Source organism: Schistocerca piceifrons, chromosome 2, assembly GCF_021461385.2.
Source record: "Schistocerca piceifrons isolate TAMUIC-IGC-003096 chromosome 2, iqSchPice1.1, whole genome shotgun sequence".
Lineage (NCBI taxonomy): Eukaryota > Metazoa > Arthropoda > Insecta > Orthoptera > Acrididae > Schistocerca > Schistocerca piceifrons.
This window is the reverse complement of record NC_060139.1, coordinates 715,958,743-715,981,950: the sequence shown is the minus strand read 5'-3', so window position 1 is coordinate 715,981,950 and position 23,208 is coordinate 715,958,743. Positions and strand designations below refer to the sequence as shown.

At 43.8% G+C, this 23,208-nt stretch overlaps 1 protein-coding gene across 1 annotated transcript in view; it reads left to right on the top strand.

The window, feature by feature from the left end:
- LOC124777888 (cubilin-like) overlaps positions 1 to 23,208 on the top strand; it is a 1,273,816-nt gene that overhangs the window by 979,525 nt on the left and 271,083 nt on the right. Inside the window, exon 4 of the mRNA XM_047253433.1 lies at positions 2,624 to 2,804. Coding sequence (XP_047109389.1) covers positions 2,624 to 2,804 — 181 coding nt within the window. The remainder of the gene's footprint in view (positions 1 to 2,623; positions 2,805 to 23,208) is intronic.

The following is a 23,208-nucleotide window of genomic DNA, read 5'->3' as shown; positions in this document are numbered from 1 at the left end:
AGCATCGTCTCCTTGAATTTTACACAAGCAGTTCGCCTTTAAGAAATGCTATATTAAGAACCAGTTACAATCGTGTAGAAAGTCAGGATGTCTGGAACGAAATGAGCGTGATTTTTCAGTAGCTAGTTCCAAAAAATGGTTCAAATGGCTCTGAGCACTATGGGACTTAACTTCCGAGGTCATCAGCCCCCTAGAACTTAGAACTACTTAAACCTAACGAACCTAAGGGCATCACACACATCCACGCCCGAGGCAGGATTCGAACCTGCGACCGTAGCAGCAGCGCGGTTCCAGACTGTAGCGCCTAGAACCGCTCGGCCACCCCGGCCGACAGCTAGTTCCAGTTTTGCAAACAGTGCATCACAAACTTCTGGGATAATTCCTGACATCGTACGCATTGTAATTTTAAAAAGATACTGTAAACCTGTACATGAATCACACGTCGTAAGAAATCAGTGTCAGAGAAAGTCCTCTCAGCTTCGCATGCTTTTTCTTTTTCTTCTTCTTCTTCTTCTTTGCTGACTAGGGTTTCCCCTGTTTGTCGGCCACATTCCTTGAACGTAGTGGACCGGCTGTTGTGCCATCTCTTTGGTGGCCGTCCGAGCGTCGTTTTCCTTGCAGTCGTCCATATTACAAATTTTAACTAATCTTGTGGGCTACACCCTTTCCACGTGATCCTCCCAATTCCTTTTTCTTGTCTTCGCCCGTCCATTTATATCTTCTCCCGTTTTTATCTCACGTTGATCCGTTATCGATACATTTGTTCTCTTGTTCCACATGAACACTCATTGGATCTGTCTTACTCGTTCATTTCCACTGCCATTAACTTTTGTATTATTTTTTCCGTTACCGCTGCATATGTCATAACACGAAGCATCATTGTTTTATATATTTTTATTTTCTCCTCAGTTGTCATAAATTTCCTTTTCAGTATGTATTTTGCAAGCATCCGGCATCCTCATCGCGTTTGTCACTTTGTTTTTTACTTCCGTGGTTAAGTCTTTCTAGCTGGTGATAACAGTCGTTAGATAATTTAAGCTCATCAGTTTTTTAAATTTACAAACCATCTTCTTGTAACTTACATCTTAGAGGTGTTTTTGATATTACCACACTGTTTGATTTTTTAAATGAGATTTCCAGGCTATATTGGTAAGCTCTTTTATTGAATTGATGAGTAACATTTATACATCATCCTCATTATTCGCAATCAGTACAGAATCATCAGCGTAACATAATACCTACCAATACAATTCTCGTTTTATGTAATGGTACCTTTCTTAGACACCTGTGGTGTGGTCTATTATTGTGTTGAACGGGAGTGGGCTTGGTGAACCTCCTTTGTCAATTCTTCGTGTGTTTAAATTCTCGTTTTATTACTTGTCTGCATACCTTCTATGACTTTTACAATACACATTGGTATTCTCCTGACGATTAAGATTTCAATCACATTCTACTTTTCTATCCTATCTGAGGCTTTTCACAAGTCAACTGAATACAGGTAGGCTCGGTTATTGAACTCTATGGATGTATCCGTCCCTATGTTTTCGATTTTCGGGTCGATCAGTGGAACAAGAAAATCCATATTTTCTCCAGTGTTACGGGTGAATTCCCTGATGGTATCTTCGATGAGTCCCGCTGCCATTTTCCTCCTAAGCTAGTTCTCACGTTGGCATCGCCGATGGAATAATTCCTTACTCCACCAGCCATGAACCAATTTCGCTATTTGTTTCAATTGTAGCACCGTCGTAATGGCGAACGCAGTTGCAGCAACCAGAGGCATGACGGAGTGCGTCCACATGGTTGTCTCACCCAAATTGACGGGTGACCCTTTTCGTGCCTGCTTCGAGCAATGTTCCGCTCTGTATAAGTGAAAGGGCGACACAGCTATCTCGCGAAACAGTCTCACGTGTCTGTTTCGCGAGACAGGTACCGCGTGGCGTAAACTCTTCTTAATAACGTAGCAAGTATGCTGTACACTTAATTTAGTGATGCTTAAAGATGATCGAAACATTTAATAAATGGAGATTCATTGGCCGCCCGGTTGGCCGTGCGGTCTAACGCACGGCTTTCCGGGCGGGAAGGAGCACCGGTCCCCGGCGCGAATCCGCCCGGCGGATTTATGTCGAGGTCCGGTGAACCGGCTAGTCTGTGGATGGTTTTTAGGCGGTTTTCCATCTGCCTCGGCAAATGTGGGCTGGTTCCCCTTATTCCACCTCAGCTACACTATGTCGGCGATTGCTGCGCAAACAAGTTCTCCACGTACGCCCACCATTACTCTACAACGCAAACATAGGGGTTACACTCGTCTGGTGTTCCCTGGGGGGTCCACCGGGGGCCGAACCGCACAATAACCCTGGGTTCGGGAGGGGGGTGGGGGACGGCGGAGGGGTGAAGTGGACTGCGGTAGTCGTCGTGGGGTTGCGGATGACTGTGGCGGGGACGGAGCCTCTCCGTCGTTTCTAGGTCCCCGGTTAACATGACATAACATAACATAAATGGAGAATTGGTTTATGAACAGCTCTTAGCTTGACATTTTCCAAGTGATCAAACACTCTGACCCATATAAACAGGCAGGAACCAGTGAGTTGTGTGTACAGCGGGTCGTGTGCCGGTGTTGTTGCAGAGTGCGACCGCGTGTTCGTGAGCCGGCCGCCGCACGGCCCCCAGAACGGCACGTTCTCGGCGCCCGTCCTGGACAACTCGGCGGGCCACGCCCGCCAGTGCGTCTACACGTTCGTGGCCGGCCCGCGGCAGCGCGTCGAGCTCGTCTTCACGTCGTTCCGGCTGCGAGGCGTCCCGCCAGAGTGAGTACTCCAGGCCCCACCCCTCCTCCTCTCTGCATCACCGCCTGGGTGTACCAGCATCCGGCAGCTAGCTAGCTGCGCAGGCAGCAAGGCCGCGGCGCCGCAGTTACTCTTCTGCTCTAGTCCAGTGGCTACAGGCACGGTGAGGATTCCAAGAGCGGACGAGAAGGGCCAATCAATAACAGGCTCTCATTCAAGAGAGACAGTGCAACGAAAGAGTATTCTACGGAGTGAAGGAAAAATACTTCCTCGGTATAAGTCCGTTGTACTGCTACAGATGTCTAGGTATCCCTTCCTATCTCATACGATGATTCTACAAACGCTCTTCAAACTACGGAGATGAAAACATTTTTCAGATATTCCTGTAGACTTATACCTGCATTCTTTCATGACAATATGATTAACATCTCTCGAACACCTTTATTATGACAGTAGAAGTGAAGAAAGATAATATCCTGGAAACGTATATGCAGAAAGCCGTATGTTGGTCCATTTATTTGATAAATCTTGCTTGTAAATGACAACCTCATTTCGATATGTGCGCTGCGCTAAAGAATGAAGGATCATTTCTTCGAAACACCGTAATTGCTTTGCATTCCAACAGTTCGAAATTTGACTCAAATGTGCCTACAACCTTCCTCTGTGATGGTGCGAAACCGTGGAGTTCTACTACGACGCACTCGAGCTCGATGACGCTTCATACAGCAAGGTTGCCAACACATGCGAAAAAGAGACCAAAGCTCAGAAGTTCATGTGACGTACAAAATGGGTTAATGATGTCACATTGGCACCACAATTCAACCCAATGCCACCGTGGAGATGTCACGTGATGGAAAGGTCGTCACAGTCCCTGTTACCTTCATTTCATTCCTCCTTTCGACGCCTCTGCGTTGGTGGTCATAGCCGCGGAACCGCCGGTGAAATCACGCGCTTTTCTTATGAGTGCCTGAGGGAAACATTTCAGTATTAGTTGAAAGCATTCTTCGTTGCAATTGTAGTTCTTTAAATTATTTATCAACTACGCGTTTCACTTTATTTAGGCATCTTCAGGTTGATCTTAATTTGGTATTTCTTAGGACGATCCTTTAGACAGTGTAGCTGAGTACATGAGGTCAACATCACCTTCGTTAAACTCAGTAAATACTTTCTAGATGGACGTGAGTGACTCCAAGACCTGCATAACGCGTACAAAAATATTTCAGTCACGCCGCCGCTCAGAACAGACACGGAAAGGCCTTGGGGCTGGCATAAATGCTGTCAATAAAATCACCCTTCTTGTTGCGCGTCGTTGATTCCCACACATTTCGCATTTGAAAAAGAGAGTCTGCAGTGTGATGAGGGTAAAACGACATTCGCGAAAACCTTTGGTACTGTTGACAGCTCCTGGGTTATTAGACCCTCCTCGACAGACATCACGGGGCTGCAACACCACTGAACGTGATATAACCCCTTTAGAGTGCAGTGTGGCCGTAATTTGTGCTCTGGAGTGCAAGATGAAACCACTAGGGACCGTTCAAAAGCATTCGAAGAGATTTGGGCGCGATCCGAAACTGCAATGGGCCTTTATACTTTTCCAGTGCTCCTGTTTCATTCCCTCCTGTGGCGTGATCATGAAAGTGTACGACATAGATATACATGAGAATGAAAAGGTGAAGAATCCCTCTGAGAGCCCCTATTTTGGCGAAACCCTCGGTGGCACCCACCCAGATGTATTAAGTACTTTAGAAATGTTCCTTTACAGAGAAAATCTGTGAAATACTCCTAGGCGCCTGTAGATATGCAACTGGCGTCTGAAATGTGTCAAGTGGTTGCCCTTCTGAAGGCGCCTTGGGCTTTTTCGCAGGTTTCTTCGTAAACGCACATTTCTAGAATTCTCAATAATTATAGGCAGGTGCCACCGAGTGTTTTGTTGAACTCGGTAGCCTTAGAAGAACCCCGATTCATGTGTCAGTGTCCCACCCCTCCATGATGACGTCACAGGACAGCGTGAAACAGGAACACTCTAAAAGCATAAGAACCCTTTGCTGCTTCGGATCATGTTGAAATTTCTCCGAACGGTTTTGAACGGTTACTACGGGTTCAACCAGTACACAAGAGCCAATATTGCGGTCGCCCTGCACTCCAAAGGTGTGTGATCACGTTGAATGGGGATGCAGCCCCGCAATGTCCATTAGAGAAGAGCTGAAACGTCTGAGGCTATCAGCGGTGTCGAAGGTTTTCAAGAACTACTTCCTGTTGCTCACTGCACTGCGAAATATGGTTTTCGGCCATAAAACATGTGGGATTCAATGTCCCAAGGAAAGGGGTGGTTTCATGGACGCCCTTTATGCCATCCCCTAAGGCCTTTTCGTTTCGATTCCGAGTGGTGATATGTCTGAAATATTTTTCTCGACCATCCATAAGAAAACTGCGTGATTTCAACGCTAAGCGTTGCGGCTCTGACCTCCACCACAGAGGCGTCAAAAGAAGGAATGAGATGCGGGTGAGAGAGACCGTGATGCCCATCGTGTCACATGTCCGTTGTGGCACTGGGCAAAATTTGGTGATCTTTGGTGCCAATAACACATCAATAGCCAACTTTACAAGTCACATGAACTTATGAGCTTTTCCGCACGTGTTGATACCTTGCTCTTTTAAGCGTCGTCGGCCCCGAGGATGTCTTCGCAGGACGTCACGCTTTTGAAGCTTAACGGAGGAAGGGTATAGGCAACTTTGAGCCAAATTTCAAAGTTATACGTCGGAATGGGATACAATTACGGAATTTCTAAAAAGTGATCCCTTGATTCTTCTCTATTACCCTAGCGTTCTTCTCCCTTCTTACGATGTTTACATAGATGCTTTTTTAGGCGACAGTTGTCGCCTACTGCAATCCGAATTAGCTGCAATTTTTGCTCTACTCTACGTTGTCGTAATAACAGCCACTATGGAAATCACTTGTATGCCCCAAAGCAGCATCTTGCCCAAATATGTTCTTCGATCCACTACTCCAGTGGCTGATTGCCAGTCTTCACACACAGTTTTGTCCAACAGTAAAGCTGTCTCTTGCTTAACACCATATAAAATCTCTGTACACTTGTCTATTAAAAACATTATGTTTTGCTGTCGTGTATTGACAGAGATATTTACTGAAATTACCAGATGCATAAAAATCAATCGTTTTTTTCTCGCGTTCTGTACGACATGATACACACAAATTCTGCCAAGTTTTGTTCTTTATTTTCTACTGTAGGTGGAACCTCAATCTAAGAAGTTGTAGTGCACATACTATCTTACAGGCTTATCTCTGACTCTCAGCACCTTTAATGAATATACATTTACCTATAGTTGATCAAAATGAGTTCATGAAGAGTGTTTAACAGGAAACTTATGTAAAACAGTAATCTGACTGCGGATAACGGATGGGTACTCTAAAATGAGTTGGATTATTGTCAGAAGACAATTTCATCATTGGCCACTGAACAGGTAGGTTCCACAGAAATAGAAATTCCTGCGTGAGACTATGAGGCATTGTTCGCCATTTATAAAAGCTGTAGAGGGTTAGAATGATCTACATAGCATTAAAATGAATGAAAATACAGATTGACGAAACTGAGAGGAAATGGACAAAGTCGATACGCAGGCACAGAAACATTATAGAATTAAAGTGATATCCATAAACAGTCATAATACTTCAGGTGCATTAGATGTTAATCTACAACATAAATCTTCGACATTCGCCATTAATCGCAGCGCTTGTGACGTTATTCCTACAACGCTTCAACATTCAAAAATATACCAAAATGAAAATGTGGTATTTTCAGAGGGTAACGATTTAATTTCTCAGTTGCAGTTCGTGTTAAGGAAGATCATGAAATGACTCTAACCGTAGGGGCCAAATTGAAACATTGCAGATGTTCTGGAACATAAAGTTTTCTAATGCTGAAAGCTAAATCAAAAAGTTTCGTGGCTGTAAAACTTTTTCGAGCTATTAGTTATAAAGGATTAATGAAGGAAGAACATATGTTTTATACGTATGAATCTGTGTAAGAAGCAACGAATTTTATTGGCTAGCTTCCTAGAACAATAATATTTTCAGGTTATATTTTATGCGTTATGGCTGCTTCATAATAGAGAGATAAAGCCACTTCTCTAGAAATTTGTGCCTTAGGATAAAGAGGACTATAGTTACAAAATGGTTTTAAAATTTATTCGACATTTTCGTTATTTGCGTTGTTTTTCATTTAAGCAAATCTCACAAAAATATGCTACTGCGTTAGTCAAAAATTCAGCTTTCGTCATAATATACGTCCATCCTAAATAAGGACTTTATAAGTAGTTTAATGCACCATACACTTCGTAAATACTATATATTTTCGTCTTGCAGCAAATATAAAGTCTACATTTAGATCAGTTGTCATGTAATAAATAACTTCAGACGGTCACTCAAAACATAGTGTCATTTATATAAAAGTGGTCCATGCAGTAAGTAGGACGGCTGTATGTACATTGAGTATTGACGTGGTTCACAAACGTCAAGCAGGACAACTTGGAAGATTTGCAGAAACGTATCGAAAGATGAATTTGCAGAAAAGTTGAGTAATAACAATGAGGAGACAAAACTAGTTCTATAAATAACAAGGCAAGTTAAAGAAAAATACATTTAATGAATAACAAAACATACTTAAATATTTCCTAATCAGAATGATAAATATTTGGAAAAATCGACCTTACTGTAGTATGTAGTAACTTATACTTGTAAAACCTATTTTAATAATAATTTTAGTGGTTGTTCCATTTTTCACACCAATAAATGTTATAAACTATTGTCTGTATGTTTTATTACAGGTAGTATTAATAAAATCAATAACACTGAGTATTAAAGTAGCTATCAGCAACTTGGAGAGTGAAAAATTATAATACAATAATACAGTCCACGCACGATATAAATAATAGTCATCTACACTCTTCCTGTCACGTCAGCTATTACTATCAAAAGTATTTCTTCCTATATGCCCAATATAGGTCTACTTGCATCCTTAATATTTTAGTACATGCATGCTTATCGATGTTTGTTACAAGTTGGAGTTTCCTTTCTATGTGTTTCCTCAGTTGTCTTTTTTTCGAGTTTTCGTTTGTATTGTGTAATACTAACTTATTTTCTTGAGATGAAGGTGTGCAGCTAGTCTGTCTAACCAACTGTGTGTACTAACTGTAATAGTGTTGTTGCTAGTGTGGTAAAGTGAACTTGTTTGGCTTGGTACTGATCTTGTCTTCTGCACACCAGCACAGACACTGCTGTGGCTGTGTGGCGGGGCGTGCTGTGTGCTCTAGGCCTGCCGGCCGCACGGGCAGCGGGTCGCGCCACACCAGCGCGAGCCTCATCAACCAACCGCTGGCGGCCCGTGCCGAATCGCGAACCACACCTCAGTCTGCTGTGCCAACGCCTGCCTATCCAATACGGAAAATTACCTGACTGTAAAAGACAATAACTCAGTCGTATACAAAATTTTTCTTAATCAAAGTGTAGTTCCATTGTTCCTGACCACCTCACAAACTGACAAAAATGTTTCCTATCAATTACAAAGACAGACAATAGCGTCAGTCTCTAGACCAAACAACATACATTGCCCCCACTTTGTAAGCGAAGCTTGCATCCCAGCTGACATCGCTTTCAGTTAACGTCTCTGTAGGCGGGTAGTGGGGCAGAGGGAATCCTAACAGAGAATATCCCAGCTGACATCGCTTTCACTTAACGTCTCTGTAGGCGGGAAGTGGGGCAGAGGGAATCCTCACAGAGAATATTTGGTAAGCGATTTAAAGTTACAACATTCACCTGCTAACCAAGTAAAACCTCCTAGTCAACGAGGAACAAGGCGGCGCTGTCGCTGCAGGACTACTGGTTACTCTTCGTGTTTTACTGTCCCTGTTAATGCATATCGACAAAACAAATATCACACTAGACTAATCTGGTTTTATTTTTTATGTTTTTTTAATGAGAAACAGACCGACGCTTCGACAGTTGGCGTCATATGAAAGGCGTGATGGCACTACGCTTAGGCCATATGAATGAGCTTCAGAAATTCAGAAATAGAGAAACAATTCTAATAAAAACAGGAGGAGGACTGAAAATGTATAAGTGTCCTTGAATAAAGCAAACTCTTCTCTCGCGCAAGCTGCAAGCTGCGAGGTTACAGATAAACAGTTTGGCGGTTTCACCTAGCCTAGCGAGTACACTCTACGTTGATTTGTTTTGTAAAGCAACTTATATTGTGGGTAATAGAGTGCCTACATCTCCGTACCCACTGAGATTATCTTACGTGGCGATAGCGACACCACAGGTACAAAAATTCCCTGAAAACCCATGTCACCAGTGATGTAAACGTCACCCGTATAGCGCTGCGCTGTATGATAGACGGTGCAGTCGTGTTTGTATCTCCACCACCAATGAACATTTGGCTTCTTTAAGAATACTTTCATGTTGAATATAAACCGAAAGAGTAATGTTTCCTTTTACAGTTACTTAGCATTACATTAGGGCAGAATGTGACTGCTTCAATATTCTATCCACAGTTTGTGATTGGTTGGATCAATAAGTCATAGATAAAGCTATTATTTCTTCTTAAATACAGCAATGACATTAAGGAGAAAGGTTACAGAAATCTCAAACGTCACTGACTATTTGCTTCACGTAACGTTTCTGTTACTACATTTCACTCCTTCCGCATCTATAGTGGAACTCTCTTGTTGGCAACAGGAATAAAATAATAACTGGATCCTTTTACCGACTTCCCAGTTCAGATGACACAACTGCTGAAAGGTTCAAAGAAAACTTGAGTTTGATTTCAAACACGTACTGACTTATACGATTGTAGTTGATGGTGCCTTTAATTTATCTTCCATATACATGTTTAATTCCGGGGATTCGCTTAAAACAACATCCGAAATTGTGCTAAACGCATTTTCTGAAAATTATTTCGAGCAGTTAGTTCATGAGCCCAAGCGAATTGTACACTGTTGTGAAAACACACTTGACCTCTTAGCAACAAATAACCCTGAGTCAATAACAACAAACAAAACGGATACTTGAATTAGTGAACATAGGTTTGTCGTAGCGAGACTGAATATTGTGACCCCCGAATCCTCCAAAAATAAAAGAAAAATATACCTATTCAGAAAACTAGATAAAAATTCACTTGACGCCTTCCTGAGAGACAATCTCCACTCCTTCCAAATTAACAATATAAATGTAGACCAGATGTGGCTTCAATTCAAAGAAATAGTATCGGCAGCAACTGACAGATTTGTACCAGCTAAAATAACAAACGACAGAGTTGATCCTCCTTGGTTCACAAAACGGGTCAGACCACTGTTACAGAAACAACGAATCAAAGATACCAAATTTAAACAGACGCTAAATCTCCAAGATTGGCGATCTTCTACAGGAGCTCGAAATTTAGCTCGGACTTCAATGCGAGATGCTTATAATAGTTTCCACAGCAAAACTTTGTCTCGAAAGCTGGCAGAAAAACCAAAGAGATTCTGGTCGTATGTGAACTATGCTAGCGGGAAGACACAACCAATGATTTCTCTCCGCGATAGCAACGGGGATACTATCGAAAACAGTGCTGTCAAAGCAGAGTTACTAAAGACAGCCGTCCGAAATGCTTTCACAAAAGAAGACGAAGTAAATATTCCAGAATTCGAACCAAGAACAGATGCCCACATGAGAAACATAGAAGTAGATAACCTCGGAGTAGTGAAGCAACTTAAATCACTTAATAGAAGCAAGTCTTCTGATCCAGCCTGTATACCAATTAGGTTCCTTTCAGAGTGTGCTGATGCAATAGCTCCATACTTAACAATAATACACAACCGCTCGCTCTAGGAGAGATCCGTACCCAAAGACTGGAAAGTTGCACAGATCACATCACTATTCAAAAACGTAGTAGGAGTAATCTATTAAATTACAGGCCCACATCATTAACGTCGATATTCAGCCGGTTTTTTGAACATATATGGTGTTCGAGCAATATGAATTACCTCGAAGGAAACAGTCTATTGATAAACAGTCAACGCGGTTGGTGAAACACAACAAACTCTTTACTCGCATGAAGCATTGGGTGCTGATTCCGTATTTCTGAATTTTCAGAAAGCTTTTGATACTGCACCACACAAGCGGGTTGTAGTGAGATTGAGTGCTTATGAAATATCGTCTCAGTTATGTGACTGGATTCGTCAGAGAGGTCACAGTTCGTAGTAATTGACGGAAAGTCATCGAGTAAAACAGAAGTGATTTCTGGCGTTCCCTAAGGCCCTTTGCTGTTCCTTATCTATATAAACGATTTGAGAGACAATCTGAGCAGCCGTCTTAGGCTGTTTGCAGATGATGCTGTCGTTTATCAACTAGTAAAGTCATCAGAAGATCAAAACAAACTGCAAATCGATTTAGAAAAAATATTTGTATGGTGCGGAAATTGGGAATTGACCCTAAATAACGAAAAGTGTGAGGTCATCCACATAAGTGCTAAAAGGAATCCGTTAAACTTCGTTTACACGACAAATCAGTCAAATATAAAGGCCGTAAATTCAAAAAAATACCTAAGAATTACAATTACAAACAACTTAAATTGAAAAGATCACGTACAAAAAGTTGTGTGGAAGGCTAACCGAAGACTGCATTTTATTGTCAGGACACTTTGAAAATGTAACAGATCTGTTAAGGAGACTGCCCACACTACGCTTGTCGGTCTTCTTTTAGAATACTGCTACGTGGTGTGGGATCCATACCAGATAGCATTGACGAAGTACATAGAAAAAGTGCAAAGAGGGGCAGCACGTTTTGTATTATCATGAAATACGAGAGAGAGTGTTACTGAAATAATACATGATTTGGGATGGATATCATTAAAACAAAGGCGCTTTTCGTTGCGGCGGAATCTTCTCACGAAATTCCAATCACCAACTTTCTCCCCGGAATGCGAAAATATTTTATTGACGACGACCTTCATAGGGAGAAATAGTGACCATGATAAAATAAGGGAAATCAGAGTTCATATGGAAAGATATAGGTGTTCGTTCTTTCCGCAAGCTATACGAGATTGGAATAATAGAGAATTGTGAAGGTGGTTCGATGAACCCTCTGGCACGCACTTAAATGTGATTTGCAGAGTATCCATGTAGCTGTAGAAGCAGATGTAGATGAAGCACGATAATGGGACGCGACTTGGCCTGGACGTGCTGTCAATCACGAAGTAATTAGGTGCGCACTACAAGATGAAACTGGGGGCGAATGCGAAGGAAATCCGTTGTGTCCTTTCATGGGAACCATCATTTAGCTTAAGCGATTTAGGAAAGCCACACAAAAATTCTTAAATCTGGATAATGTCATTTGGAGATGAAGCACAGTTCTCTTGAATCAAACGACTTACTATCAGGTTAATTCATTCGGATGGGGTAACATTTTTCAAATTCTGATGTGGAAGAAATTTCTGTCACCGGTAATTTACCTGTAAAAGGACAACATTTGCTGGCTTACAATTTCGAATCTCTAGGTTACTCACCAGTGCCTTCTCCGCTGTATCAGAGGATGAGAAGATGTGATACATTTGACGGTGATACGCCTGTCAGTGGGGACAATGGCCATGGCAGCATTCAAGCCGTTTCCCGAGGGGACGGGATTATGTGCTGGCAGCGGGTTTCGTCCTTTCCTCGTCGTCCATTTTCGCAGGCGTGCAAAACAACTTAAATACAGCACTACGGAGCAAAAAATATTCGGCACACTCATCCACACAATACAGATACACTCTTGAAATAATGCTGTCGATGGGTGATGAATCGTGCCTGAAAACTTCGCTATACACTCATCAAAACGAGATCAAAACGCATGGATGTGATTCCGCTTTTGTGTGTGTGTGTGTGTGTGTGTGTGTGTGTGTGTGTGTGTGTGTGCGTGCGAGTGTGTGTGTGTGTGTGTGTGTGTGTGTGTGTGTGTGTACGTGCGGACGCGCCATCTTAGATGACGGGAGTGCCCACATCGAGTAAATGTTGATCCATGAGTAATAAAACAGTCTGGCATGGACAAGATTTTTCACTTCACAGTGGTCACAAAATCGGAACAACAGGTTTACAAAATCTATTCAAGTTCGACAAGTACATGGTACCTGTCCAAATGCAACTAGTGCTAGATATCACCATTCAGTTTGCATAGGGTTCTTAAGGCGACACTAATTTAATGTCGAAATTGATACGTAATTAATATGTTTTGTGAAATGTACAGGTGTTTTATAACTTATTTCTACAAGTTTATGATCGCCCGCAATCCCACGTCCCCTTCAAAGATGGTCATCTAAAGCTATGGCATGCATTTTCATAGGGCATTAACATGAGTTCGTTAATGCACATTGCGTTCTTCTTCAAATGCGATACCTACAACGTGCTCACATGAGGAAAGTTTCCAACCGATTTCTCATACACAAACAGTAGTTGACCGGCATTGCCTGGTAAAACGTTGTTGTAATGCCTCGTGTAAGGAGGAGAAATGCGTACCATCACGTTTCCGACTTTGATAAAGATCGGATTGTAGCCTATCGCGATTGCGGTTCATCGTATCGCGGCATTGCTTCTCGCGTTGGTCAAGATCCAATGACTGTTAGCAGAATATGGAATCTGTTGGTTCAGGAGGGTAATACGGAACGCCGTGCTGGATCCCAACGGCCTCGTATCGCTAGCAGTTGAGATGACACGCATCTTATCCGCATGGCTGTAACGGATCGTGCAGCCACGTCTCGATCCCTGAGTCAACAGATGGGGACGTTCGCAAGACAACGACCATCTGCACTAACAGTTCGACGACGTTTGCAGCAGCATGGACTATCAGCTCATAGACCATGGCTGCGGTTACCCTCGACGCTGCATCACAAACAGGAATGCCTGCGATGGTGTACTCAACGACGAACCTGGGTGCACGAATGGCAAAACGTCATTTTTTCGGATGAATCCAGGTTCTGTTACAGCATCATGATGGTTTTTGGCGACATCGCGGTGAACCCACATTGGAAGCGTGTATTAGTCATCGCCATACTGGCGTATCACCCGGCGTGATGGTATGGGGTGCCATTGGTTACACGTCTCGGTCACCTCTTGTTCACATCGACGGCACATTGAACAGTGGACGTTACATTTCAGATGTGTTACGACACGTGGCTCTACGCTTCATTCGATCCCTGCGAAACCTTACATTTCAGCAGGATAATGCACGACCGCATGTTGCAGGTCCTGTACGGGCCTTTATGGATACAGAAAATGTTCTAGTGCTGCCCTGGCCAGCACATTCTCCAGATTTCTCACCAATTGAAAACGTCTGGTCAACGGTGACCGAGCAACTGGCTCGTCACAATATGCCAGTCACTACTCTTGATGAACTGTAGTATCGTGTTGAAGCTGTACACGCCATCCAAGCACTGTTTGACTCAATGCCCAGGCGTGTCAAGGCCGTTATTACGGCCAGAGGTGGTTGTTCTGGATACTGATTTCTCAGGATCTATGCACCAAAATTGCGTGAAAATGTAATCACATGTCAGTTCTAGTATAATATATATCTCCAATGAATACCCGTTTATCATATGCATTTCTTCTTGGTGTAGCAATTTTAATGGCCATTAGTGTAATACAGACAGCTGGTAGTGTTGCTGTCGCTACACAGTTACTATGCTAGTTTGTATGGTGCTCATTGCATACTACTTTACGTAGTTTGCCAATTAATAATATGGTCATGAGATTTGCAACACGAGATGCCTCCAGACAATTTCAGTATTAGCTCTTGTGGAAATAAGTTTTACGAACACTGTACTGAAGAGAGCTGTAGAGGGATGACAAAGATTGGAATACATCCAACGAACCATAGCGAACGTAGGTGGAAAGTGATATTCTGAGATGAAGAGTTTGGCACAGGAGATAGCGACGTGGCGGGCCGCATCAGCTCATCCGGCAAGCTGGTGATCTAACAAGCATTCGAATATGTTGCGTATCTATACGCCTAGTTGAGTCCAGTTTGCTGAAGAGGTCTAACCGAAATGCTTGAGGGAGCGAGAAAAGCAGGCAGCGAGTAAAAACGGGTGACTTGCCGCGGTCGGCCCCGCTGCGGCGACCTTGGCGCCGGACCTAGGCCGGCGGCGGCGGTCCTCGAGCCTGCGACCGGCTGCTGAAGAGCTGCGCCCGGCCGCCCGGCGCCCCTGACCGCGTTGCGCCGGCTTTTCCAGGTCGCGTCGAGGGTGCTCCAGCTCCAGGCCGCGACTCCAGCCACCCCCGCCCCCGCCGCCACTCCCACCTAGCCCCTCCCCCACCCGTCCCGCCGCGCCCTGCCTTCAGCTCTTCAGCGCCCTTCAGGACGCGCACGCTAGCAAAACGTCCCACCCCGTGGGTACGCCGCCGGGCCCGCACAATTAGAGTCGCGTTAGGCCGACACGCGGCAGGTTCACGCCCGGCGGCTGCTCCCGCCCTGTATACCAGCAACCTCCTATGTGAATCGATCCTTGATTTCTTGTTCGCGTGTATACAAACGTCCGTGAATTGTTACGCTACAAAAGATAGACAAATACAAGAATCACCAACCTTCTCTTACCTGGAAAACTTAATCGAACAATAGCAACTGCAGCGAATATATCTGTAGGGTCTTCTAATCAAATATACCAGTTGGGTTTTGAGTAAGCGTAGTGCATCTGATAGGGATATTGCGCCTGCAGTCCTTCACAGTCTGGGATCATCGCTGAGTGTTACGTAAAAATTCTCTGCTTATGTGCCACGTTAACTACGTCTTTATAAAAGTCTTTGCACATACTGGGTTATAAAAAAGTCAGTATAAATTTGAAAACTGAATAAATCACGGAATAATGTAGATAGAGAGGTACAAATTGACACACATACTTGGAATGACATGGGGTTCTATTAGAACCGAAAAAATACATACGTTCAAAAAATGTCCGACAGATGGAGCTTCATCTAATCAGAATAGCAATAATTAGCATAACAAAGTAAGACAAAGCAATGATGATGTTCTTTACAGTAAATGCTCAATATGTCCACCATCATTCCTCAACAATAGCTGTAGTCGAGGAATAATGTTGTGAACAGTACTGTCCGGAGTTATGGTGAGACATTGGCGTCGGATGTTGTCTTTCAGCATCCCTAGAGACGTCGGTCGATCAGGATACACTTGCGACTTCAGGTAACCCCAAAGCCAATAATCGCACGGACTGAGGTCTGGGGACCTGGGAGGCCAAGCATGACGAAAGTGACGGCTGAGCACACGATCATTACCAAACGACGTGCGCAAGAGATCTTTCACGCGTCTAGCGATACTTTGATTTTTTTTTTTTTTTTTTGCTCTCATAAAACCCCATGTCATTCCAAGCATGTGTGTCAATTTTTACCTCTCTATCTACATTATTCCGTGGTTTATTAAGTTTTCAAATTTATACTGACTTTTTGATCACCCAGCATGTATCTATGTATGTACGCATATACGGGCTGTTAGGGATATAAGTGCAGATACTGTGATCACTGGTACTGTAATATGTACACACTTTTGTATGTTAGTTGTTTTTTACTCTGCGTCTAACAGCTCTCCCGCATACACGTCTCATTATTTACCGCCTGATGTTTTCTGCATGGTCGTAGCTCCACCACTAAGTGGACTACGCTTGTCAGTATAGACTAGCCCTTTTGCATCCAAGGGTCCACACACCAACACCTGACCTTCTGACCAGGATAAAATAAGCATTAACAGTTTACTCTTGCCACGTGTACTTGGAGATATTAAGCAACGTAAAAACATACTACTCCTCATTTGGATAAGTCTGCAAATGAAATAAATACTGAAGTAATGCTGTTCAGTACGCTGTCCTCAGTCACCAACAGATATATTTGTACTTATACTCCTGCATATGTAAGTTTCACATTTTTTTCTAAGCCAATTAATCGATTTAAACCAAACCTGGTACACATATCACTTACTATCCAGAAAGAAACGTTATAGGGTAAAAACAAAGTACCTCCTATAGGGGTGGGGGTGAAAAGGTGGTGATATAGTTCACGAAAGTGTAGTACAATCTCAAACAAATTTTGTATACTGTGCATGACTCATTATTTCTATTATTTGTATAATGATTTGTATAAAAATGCTATGGGGATAACATATTCTTACCGTCCCTAGGGGTGGGGATTTGGGGGGGGGGGGGTAAGAAGTCGTAACATATAAACATATTCGATAAAGATCGATATTAGCGTCGACTCCCTAGTTTTCGGGGGTTGCCAGAGAGATTGTCCCAGTGATGTTTCACCCTAAGGGGAAGAGTTGAGTAAAAGAGTGACATATCATCAAATATTTGTAATGTATGAACAAGTTTCTACCAAACTTGGCACAGCCCACTTGCTATCTGGAAAAAAGTTACTGTGGCAGTAAGAAAGCCTGTGGCGGAGAGTGGGGGTGAAAAGGAGTCACATGAAGGTAGTATTCATGAATGCCTGCAGCAATTCTTCATCTTCTCGTCCTCCTTCTCCTTCTTCGCTGTTTTCTTGTTTCTCTGCGGCCTCAACTTTTTGTATCGGTTTTGGCATTGTTAGCGTCAGCTGACGCCATATACATGAATAATTTTTTGTGTAAAGGAGCTATGGGGGTAAGATACGTTTAGTAACCCTAGTGTAAGGGATGGGGACAGAAGGGGAGAATGAAAAACTGTTCAGAAATGACCTGTTGGTCCTTCTTACCGGTATTTCGTTGACTTTAAATACTTTAAATGGATGAAGCACAAGTATGCGTCAGCCGGGTCGCGAGAATGAGCACTTCAAGTAGCCACGATCATGCCACGCGTAGAATACCACAGATACAAGTACATTTGACGTCCTCTCTGAAGTCGAATGGAGTCAAACAGCGGAAAATAGAACAGAGACAGTCTTTTTTTCTCGAGATGGCAATCAGTTACTGCTATCAGTATGACTCAAACGAAACTGAAACCTTTCTTTTAAAATAATATATTAAGTACGCTCAAGAACTTTCGTGCTCACACTATCGGTTTCGGCCATTTATTCCCAACTTCAAATGTGATTAATCCACTCACTGCTTGTAATGATATACTGAAATTCACATCTATGGTCATCAGTCCCCTAGAACTTAGAACTACTTAAACCTAACTAACCTAAGGACAGCACACAACACCCAGCCATCACGAGGCAGAGAAAATCCCTGACCCCGCCGGGAATCGAACCCGGGAAACCGGGCGTGGGAAGCGAGAACGCTACCGCACGACCACGAGATGCGGGCATCATTCAATGGCATGAAGCGTGTCAAATAATTATATATCCTGTCGTCACGCAGTAAAATTAAGTGAAACAGATTTTCAAAATCACCGTAATTTTCAGGCTGTACGGGAATGTGTCACGACAATGCATGCCGGTGAATCTGAAAATCAGCGTGACACGGGTGAACCCGCGGGCAAAAAGATGGTATTCGGTGAAAAAGCGTCTAGGCCTGAGTCAAACTTGTCAATGATGTTTTCACCTAAGATTTCCGAGCACTCCTACTAACAGAGGTTCCCCGCGAGGTACGTGAGAATAGCAGAGTGGGAGAACTAAAGAAACAAAATTGTGTAGCACGATTGGCTGGAGGGGCAAACAATGGACATGTTCAACAGCCTAGTTGGAAAGGTCTCCTTCTTGTTCGCGCCCGCAGGCACTTTTCGTTCGCGAAGTATGAAGTTGTGTACTTCAGTGTCATATGTCCCCCACTTCATGTGACATGGCGCAGGGGTTTGGAATTTAATCCAGGACTTCGGCACAAAGGTTGATGACCGGGGACTTAATGTCATCACCTCTACTCCCCTTTGCCGTAACACCTCTACTCCCCTTTGCCGTAAGGGTCAATGGCAAAAGCTGCCAATAGCACGTGGCGTACCCGTGCGGTTATCCATCAGAGTAATGGCCAGGCCCGACGTTCTTTACTTAGCTGATATGATGAGATTCGGCGAATTCAACGAGGCAGAACCACTGGCGTGAGGAACGGAGTCGGTCGAGGATGACTCACTGCGTCTCAAGAGATATATACGGTGTTCGTTAAATGCGCTGACTTGAAGTGAACAGATTGATGTGGAAGAAATCAGTGAATATGAAATGTCATGAAAAGACAGCAATAGCACGTGGCGTACCCGTGCGGTTATCCATCAGAGTAATGGCCACGCCCGACGTTCTTTACTTAGCTGATATGATGAGATTCGGCGAATTCAACGAGGCAGAACCACTGGCGTGAGGAACGGAGTCGGTCGAGGATGACTCACTGCGTCTCAAGAGATATATACGGTGTTCGTTAAATGCGCTGACTTGAAGTGAACAGATTGATGTGGAAGAAATCAGTGAATATGAAATGTCATGAAAAGACAGCAGTGCAAACCGCTCAAGTGGTTTGCACCAGCAGTGTATTGAAAATGTAGAGGTAACTGTGATTACGTATCCATCATGCTCAGACAACGTGATGGTCAAGGCGACTGTACGTGATAAAAATGAAATCAGCGTTCGACTCCCGGGATGGTACAAATTTTCAGTTGACACTACACGTTCGTTACAATGGAGGTTCAACGTATGTGAACGGTCTGCACTGGCATCATTTCATATCGTTTCATCTTCATTGATTTCTTTCCCATCATCCATTCATATCATTCCATGCTTTGGATTCATTTCATAACGCGAAGACAGTTCAATGTTCACGGCCTGCAAACTCTGGAATCTATGGAACGTGGACAAACTATTAATCTGGCTTATCATACAAGGCAGGTGTTGGAGGTTTTCCCTCTCTTCTGTAAAGCAGTGTAGGTAAAAACATGTGTAACCATTGGGAGCAAAGTACATATTTGGGAAAGGCACAAGATTTTCTAAGCACGTCAGTCACGTCACGTTGTTGTGAGTAGCTGGCTCTGAGCACTATGGGACTTAACTTCTAAGGTCATCAGTCCCCTAGAACTTAGAACTACTTGAACTTAACTAACCTAACGACATCACACACATCGATGCCCGAGGCAGGATTCGAACCTGCGACCGTAGCGGTCGCGCGGTTCCAAACTGTAGTGCCTAGAACCGCTCGGCCATCCCCACCGGCGGAACAGAAGAGTCAAGCTTCTTGTGCAGTGGAGAGATAGGTCTTTTGCCTGAAAAGTAACTGCTCTACACATATATCGCGATGTGGAACTAGCCGTCTGGCTATTTCTTATGTTTACTCGGACATGTTCAAGTTCATCAGTTACACCCTTTGTCTCCTGTAGAATTAAGAATTAATGTGAAAGGTCGTCATAGCATCTTACCTTCCAGGAACAATTTTTCGATGGTTTTACTTCGTACTCCTGTCTCTCCAGAAAACATGACCATGAATAATTAGAAACTACAAAGAAATGATCAACAGAGTGTTCAGACACAATACTACTGAAGTAACAAAGTTTTCTGGTTGAATGGTTTATAAAACAGAATCAGATGTAGAATGAAACTGAGAACGAGGAAAATCATTGGAGTATAAAGCATGGAGGAGAAGAAAGCGGGAGCGGTACCGTGTCGCTTTGAGGCCTACTAAAGACCACGAAGGAAAACGTGGACAGGGCGAAATTTGCTGTCGCTCGGAGAACAGGGGCGGAAGCTGCCGCGCGCTCATCGGTGGTGCTGTGGTAACCTTACAGGAATAGCGCAAACCAAAATAGCACATACGCCGCTCCGGGAGAAATTTGCTGATGAGTGCCGAAGATGGAAGAGACACGCGATGCCACGGGAGCAGTGGCAGCCTGTTTGTGTATGAACTGCTGAAAAGTTGACTGGGGTATCTCGGAGGGTAGGTTAAACCACGGTACTGGTAGTGTTGGTAGGTTAAACCACGGTACTGTTAATGTTCCTTTTCATGGCACAGTATGACGCCTTTCCTTCGCAAATTATTGATGTGCACAGCTCATCTATGCTGAAGAACGCCCAATCAGAGAGAGACGATAGTACTTGAGAGGAATATGGACTGACGTGTACTTCGCAAAAACAGGGAAAAGAACACGGCAAGCTATTGGAAGTACACTAAAACGGCCAATTGGCAACAAACATTCACGCAGTAATGACGGCCCGCGAAGTAAACGGTAAGAAAGAAAAAGACAGGAGACAGCGCTCAGTCAGGCCACGCCCGCGTCTGCGCTAATTTTTTAGGTTCCGTTCCTCACATTCTTCTCAGAGTGAAGTGGCGCAGACAATTGCGCACTGTACTCTCACTGTAGAGAAGCAGCGCTCAATCTTTCCCATCTAGCCACTTTGATTCAAGTCTTCCGTGGTTTCCTTTAATCGATCGCAGCAACTGCCTGGATCGCTCCACTGAAAAGAATACTCCAGTCGCCATTTTTTATCTATTCACACCTGGTCTCCGTCTCTGACGATATCATGGTCAATCGGACGTTAATTCTCAACCTTTCTATCTCCATCCTCTTTCATCTATATAACCTGTAAAATAATGAAGTAGCAGAGTTTGTTTCTGCAAAAATTCGTCTCATCCATACGAGCTGAAGCTAAGGCGGTGTGCTTAATTTTCCGAACAATTGTAATCTTCAAATCATATTCAGTGCATAACTAAACACTGAATAGACTTTCAACTGCCGTTGTTGCCAGTATCCCCCCTGTTGTATTTACTCAATGCGCACTGAATCTCAGTTTGCGTACCTCGACAATATCGCTACAGTTCAATGAAATATTATGCCTAGCTCATGGGAAAAAGGTTGGCTGTCACGGAAACAGCATCGGAAGGCGCACTCACATTAAAAACATGCCATTCGGAACAGTTTTTCCTCCGGAGAAAAGCCTGAAGACAGATTTTTTTTCTTATACAAGAGCGCATCTGAGTTTGGCAGAAAGACATCGATCAAAATATGGAGCCCTTCTCCAGCAAAAGCGCAACAACGGCTAGTGCCTATTGACACAGCCGAGCAGATAGTGTACAGGTAGCCTTTCTGTAATATCAGAGTTCTCTCACGTCGCTTGCGCACCTAAAGGTCGTTTTCTCACCTGACGGAGAATGAGAATTGCTGGTTTTAGTATCTTGTGAAGACAAATAAATGCCCTAATACTGTAAAGATTATACAGTTAGGCCACAAATATACACTCATGTTCAGAAAAAAACATAACATCTTAAACCACTAGAGATAGGACGCACATATTCACAGGACTTGTACATTAGTGTGTTCTGCAGAAATGATTAGTCTTTCAGTCACCAAGTTCAGCATGTGTCCTGTTGCCTAGTAGGCACAGGGTCCGCCATAGTCCCTGATAACCTGCTCCATGTGTGACGGCATCGACGTGAATAACGCGCCAATGACGTCCTGTGGTATAGCCATCCATGCTGCATTCACCTTGTTCCAATGTTCAGCTGCGATGGTTGGCATTTGGTCACAGCGCTGCACCCGTCTTCTCACCATATATCCCACACATTTTAGATTGGCGATAAGTCTGGTGATCTGGCGGGCCAGGGCAAAAGACTGACATGCCGTGACACCAAGAAGGCGCATGTTCGTGAAGCACCTTGTGGTCGTGCATTGTCTCGTTGAAAAATGGCATCTGCGGTGTTTTGCAGAAAGAGTATGGCTACAGGTCGCAGGATGTCATTCACAAAGGTCACACTGGTCACAGTGCCCTGGACACGCACCAACTGTGATTTGTGGTTGTATCTAATAGCATCCCACACCATAGAGCTTTGAATTGGCGCTGTATGTCTTGTGCGAATGCAGTCACTGTGATACCACTCCTCCTGTCTACGGCAAATCAAAATGCGGCCATCATTTTTACAGAACAGAACCTGGATTTGTGCGAAATCACTATGTGATGCCATTCTTGTGCCCAGTGACGTCGTTCCGCAAACCATTCACGTCTAGCATATTTCTGCACATTCGTCACAGGCAGGCGGAGAAGTGGACGACGCGCACGTAACCCATGACGTTATAAATGTCGACGGACTGTCACCCCTGATAGTGTACGATGTGGTACACTGTTCCACTTGAGCCAGAGCCGAGGAGGACGCAGATCTGTCCTGCAATGCCATTCGGATGAGGTGTTGATCTTCTTGAGAGGGGGAGGGGGGAAGGGGGTTTGGTCTAGGTGGTGCACCGTGTTCTACGACTTTTCGTGAATCATTCTGTGCACATTCGTTGCACTGCCGAGACACTTTGTCCCACACGAACAGCAATTTCCCGGATGGATGGATCACATTCTCTCATGCCAATAACGCGTCCTCTTTCAAACTCACTAATTTGATAGTACGGTTCGCGCCTACGTCTGCGAGGAATCTTGCACATGTGCTAAAGTCACGCTGATCCATTACCTTCGGCTCACAGCCATAACGAGAGCCCAAGGCACATTTTACCGATAGGTAGTTTTG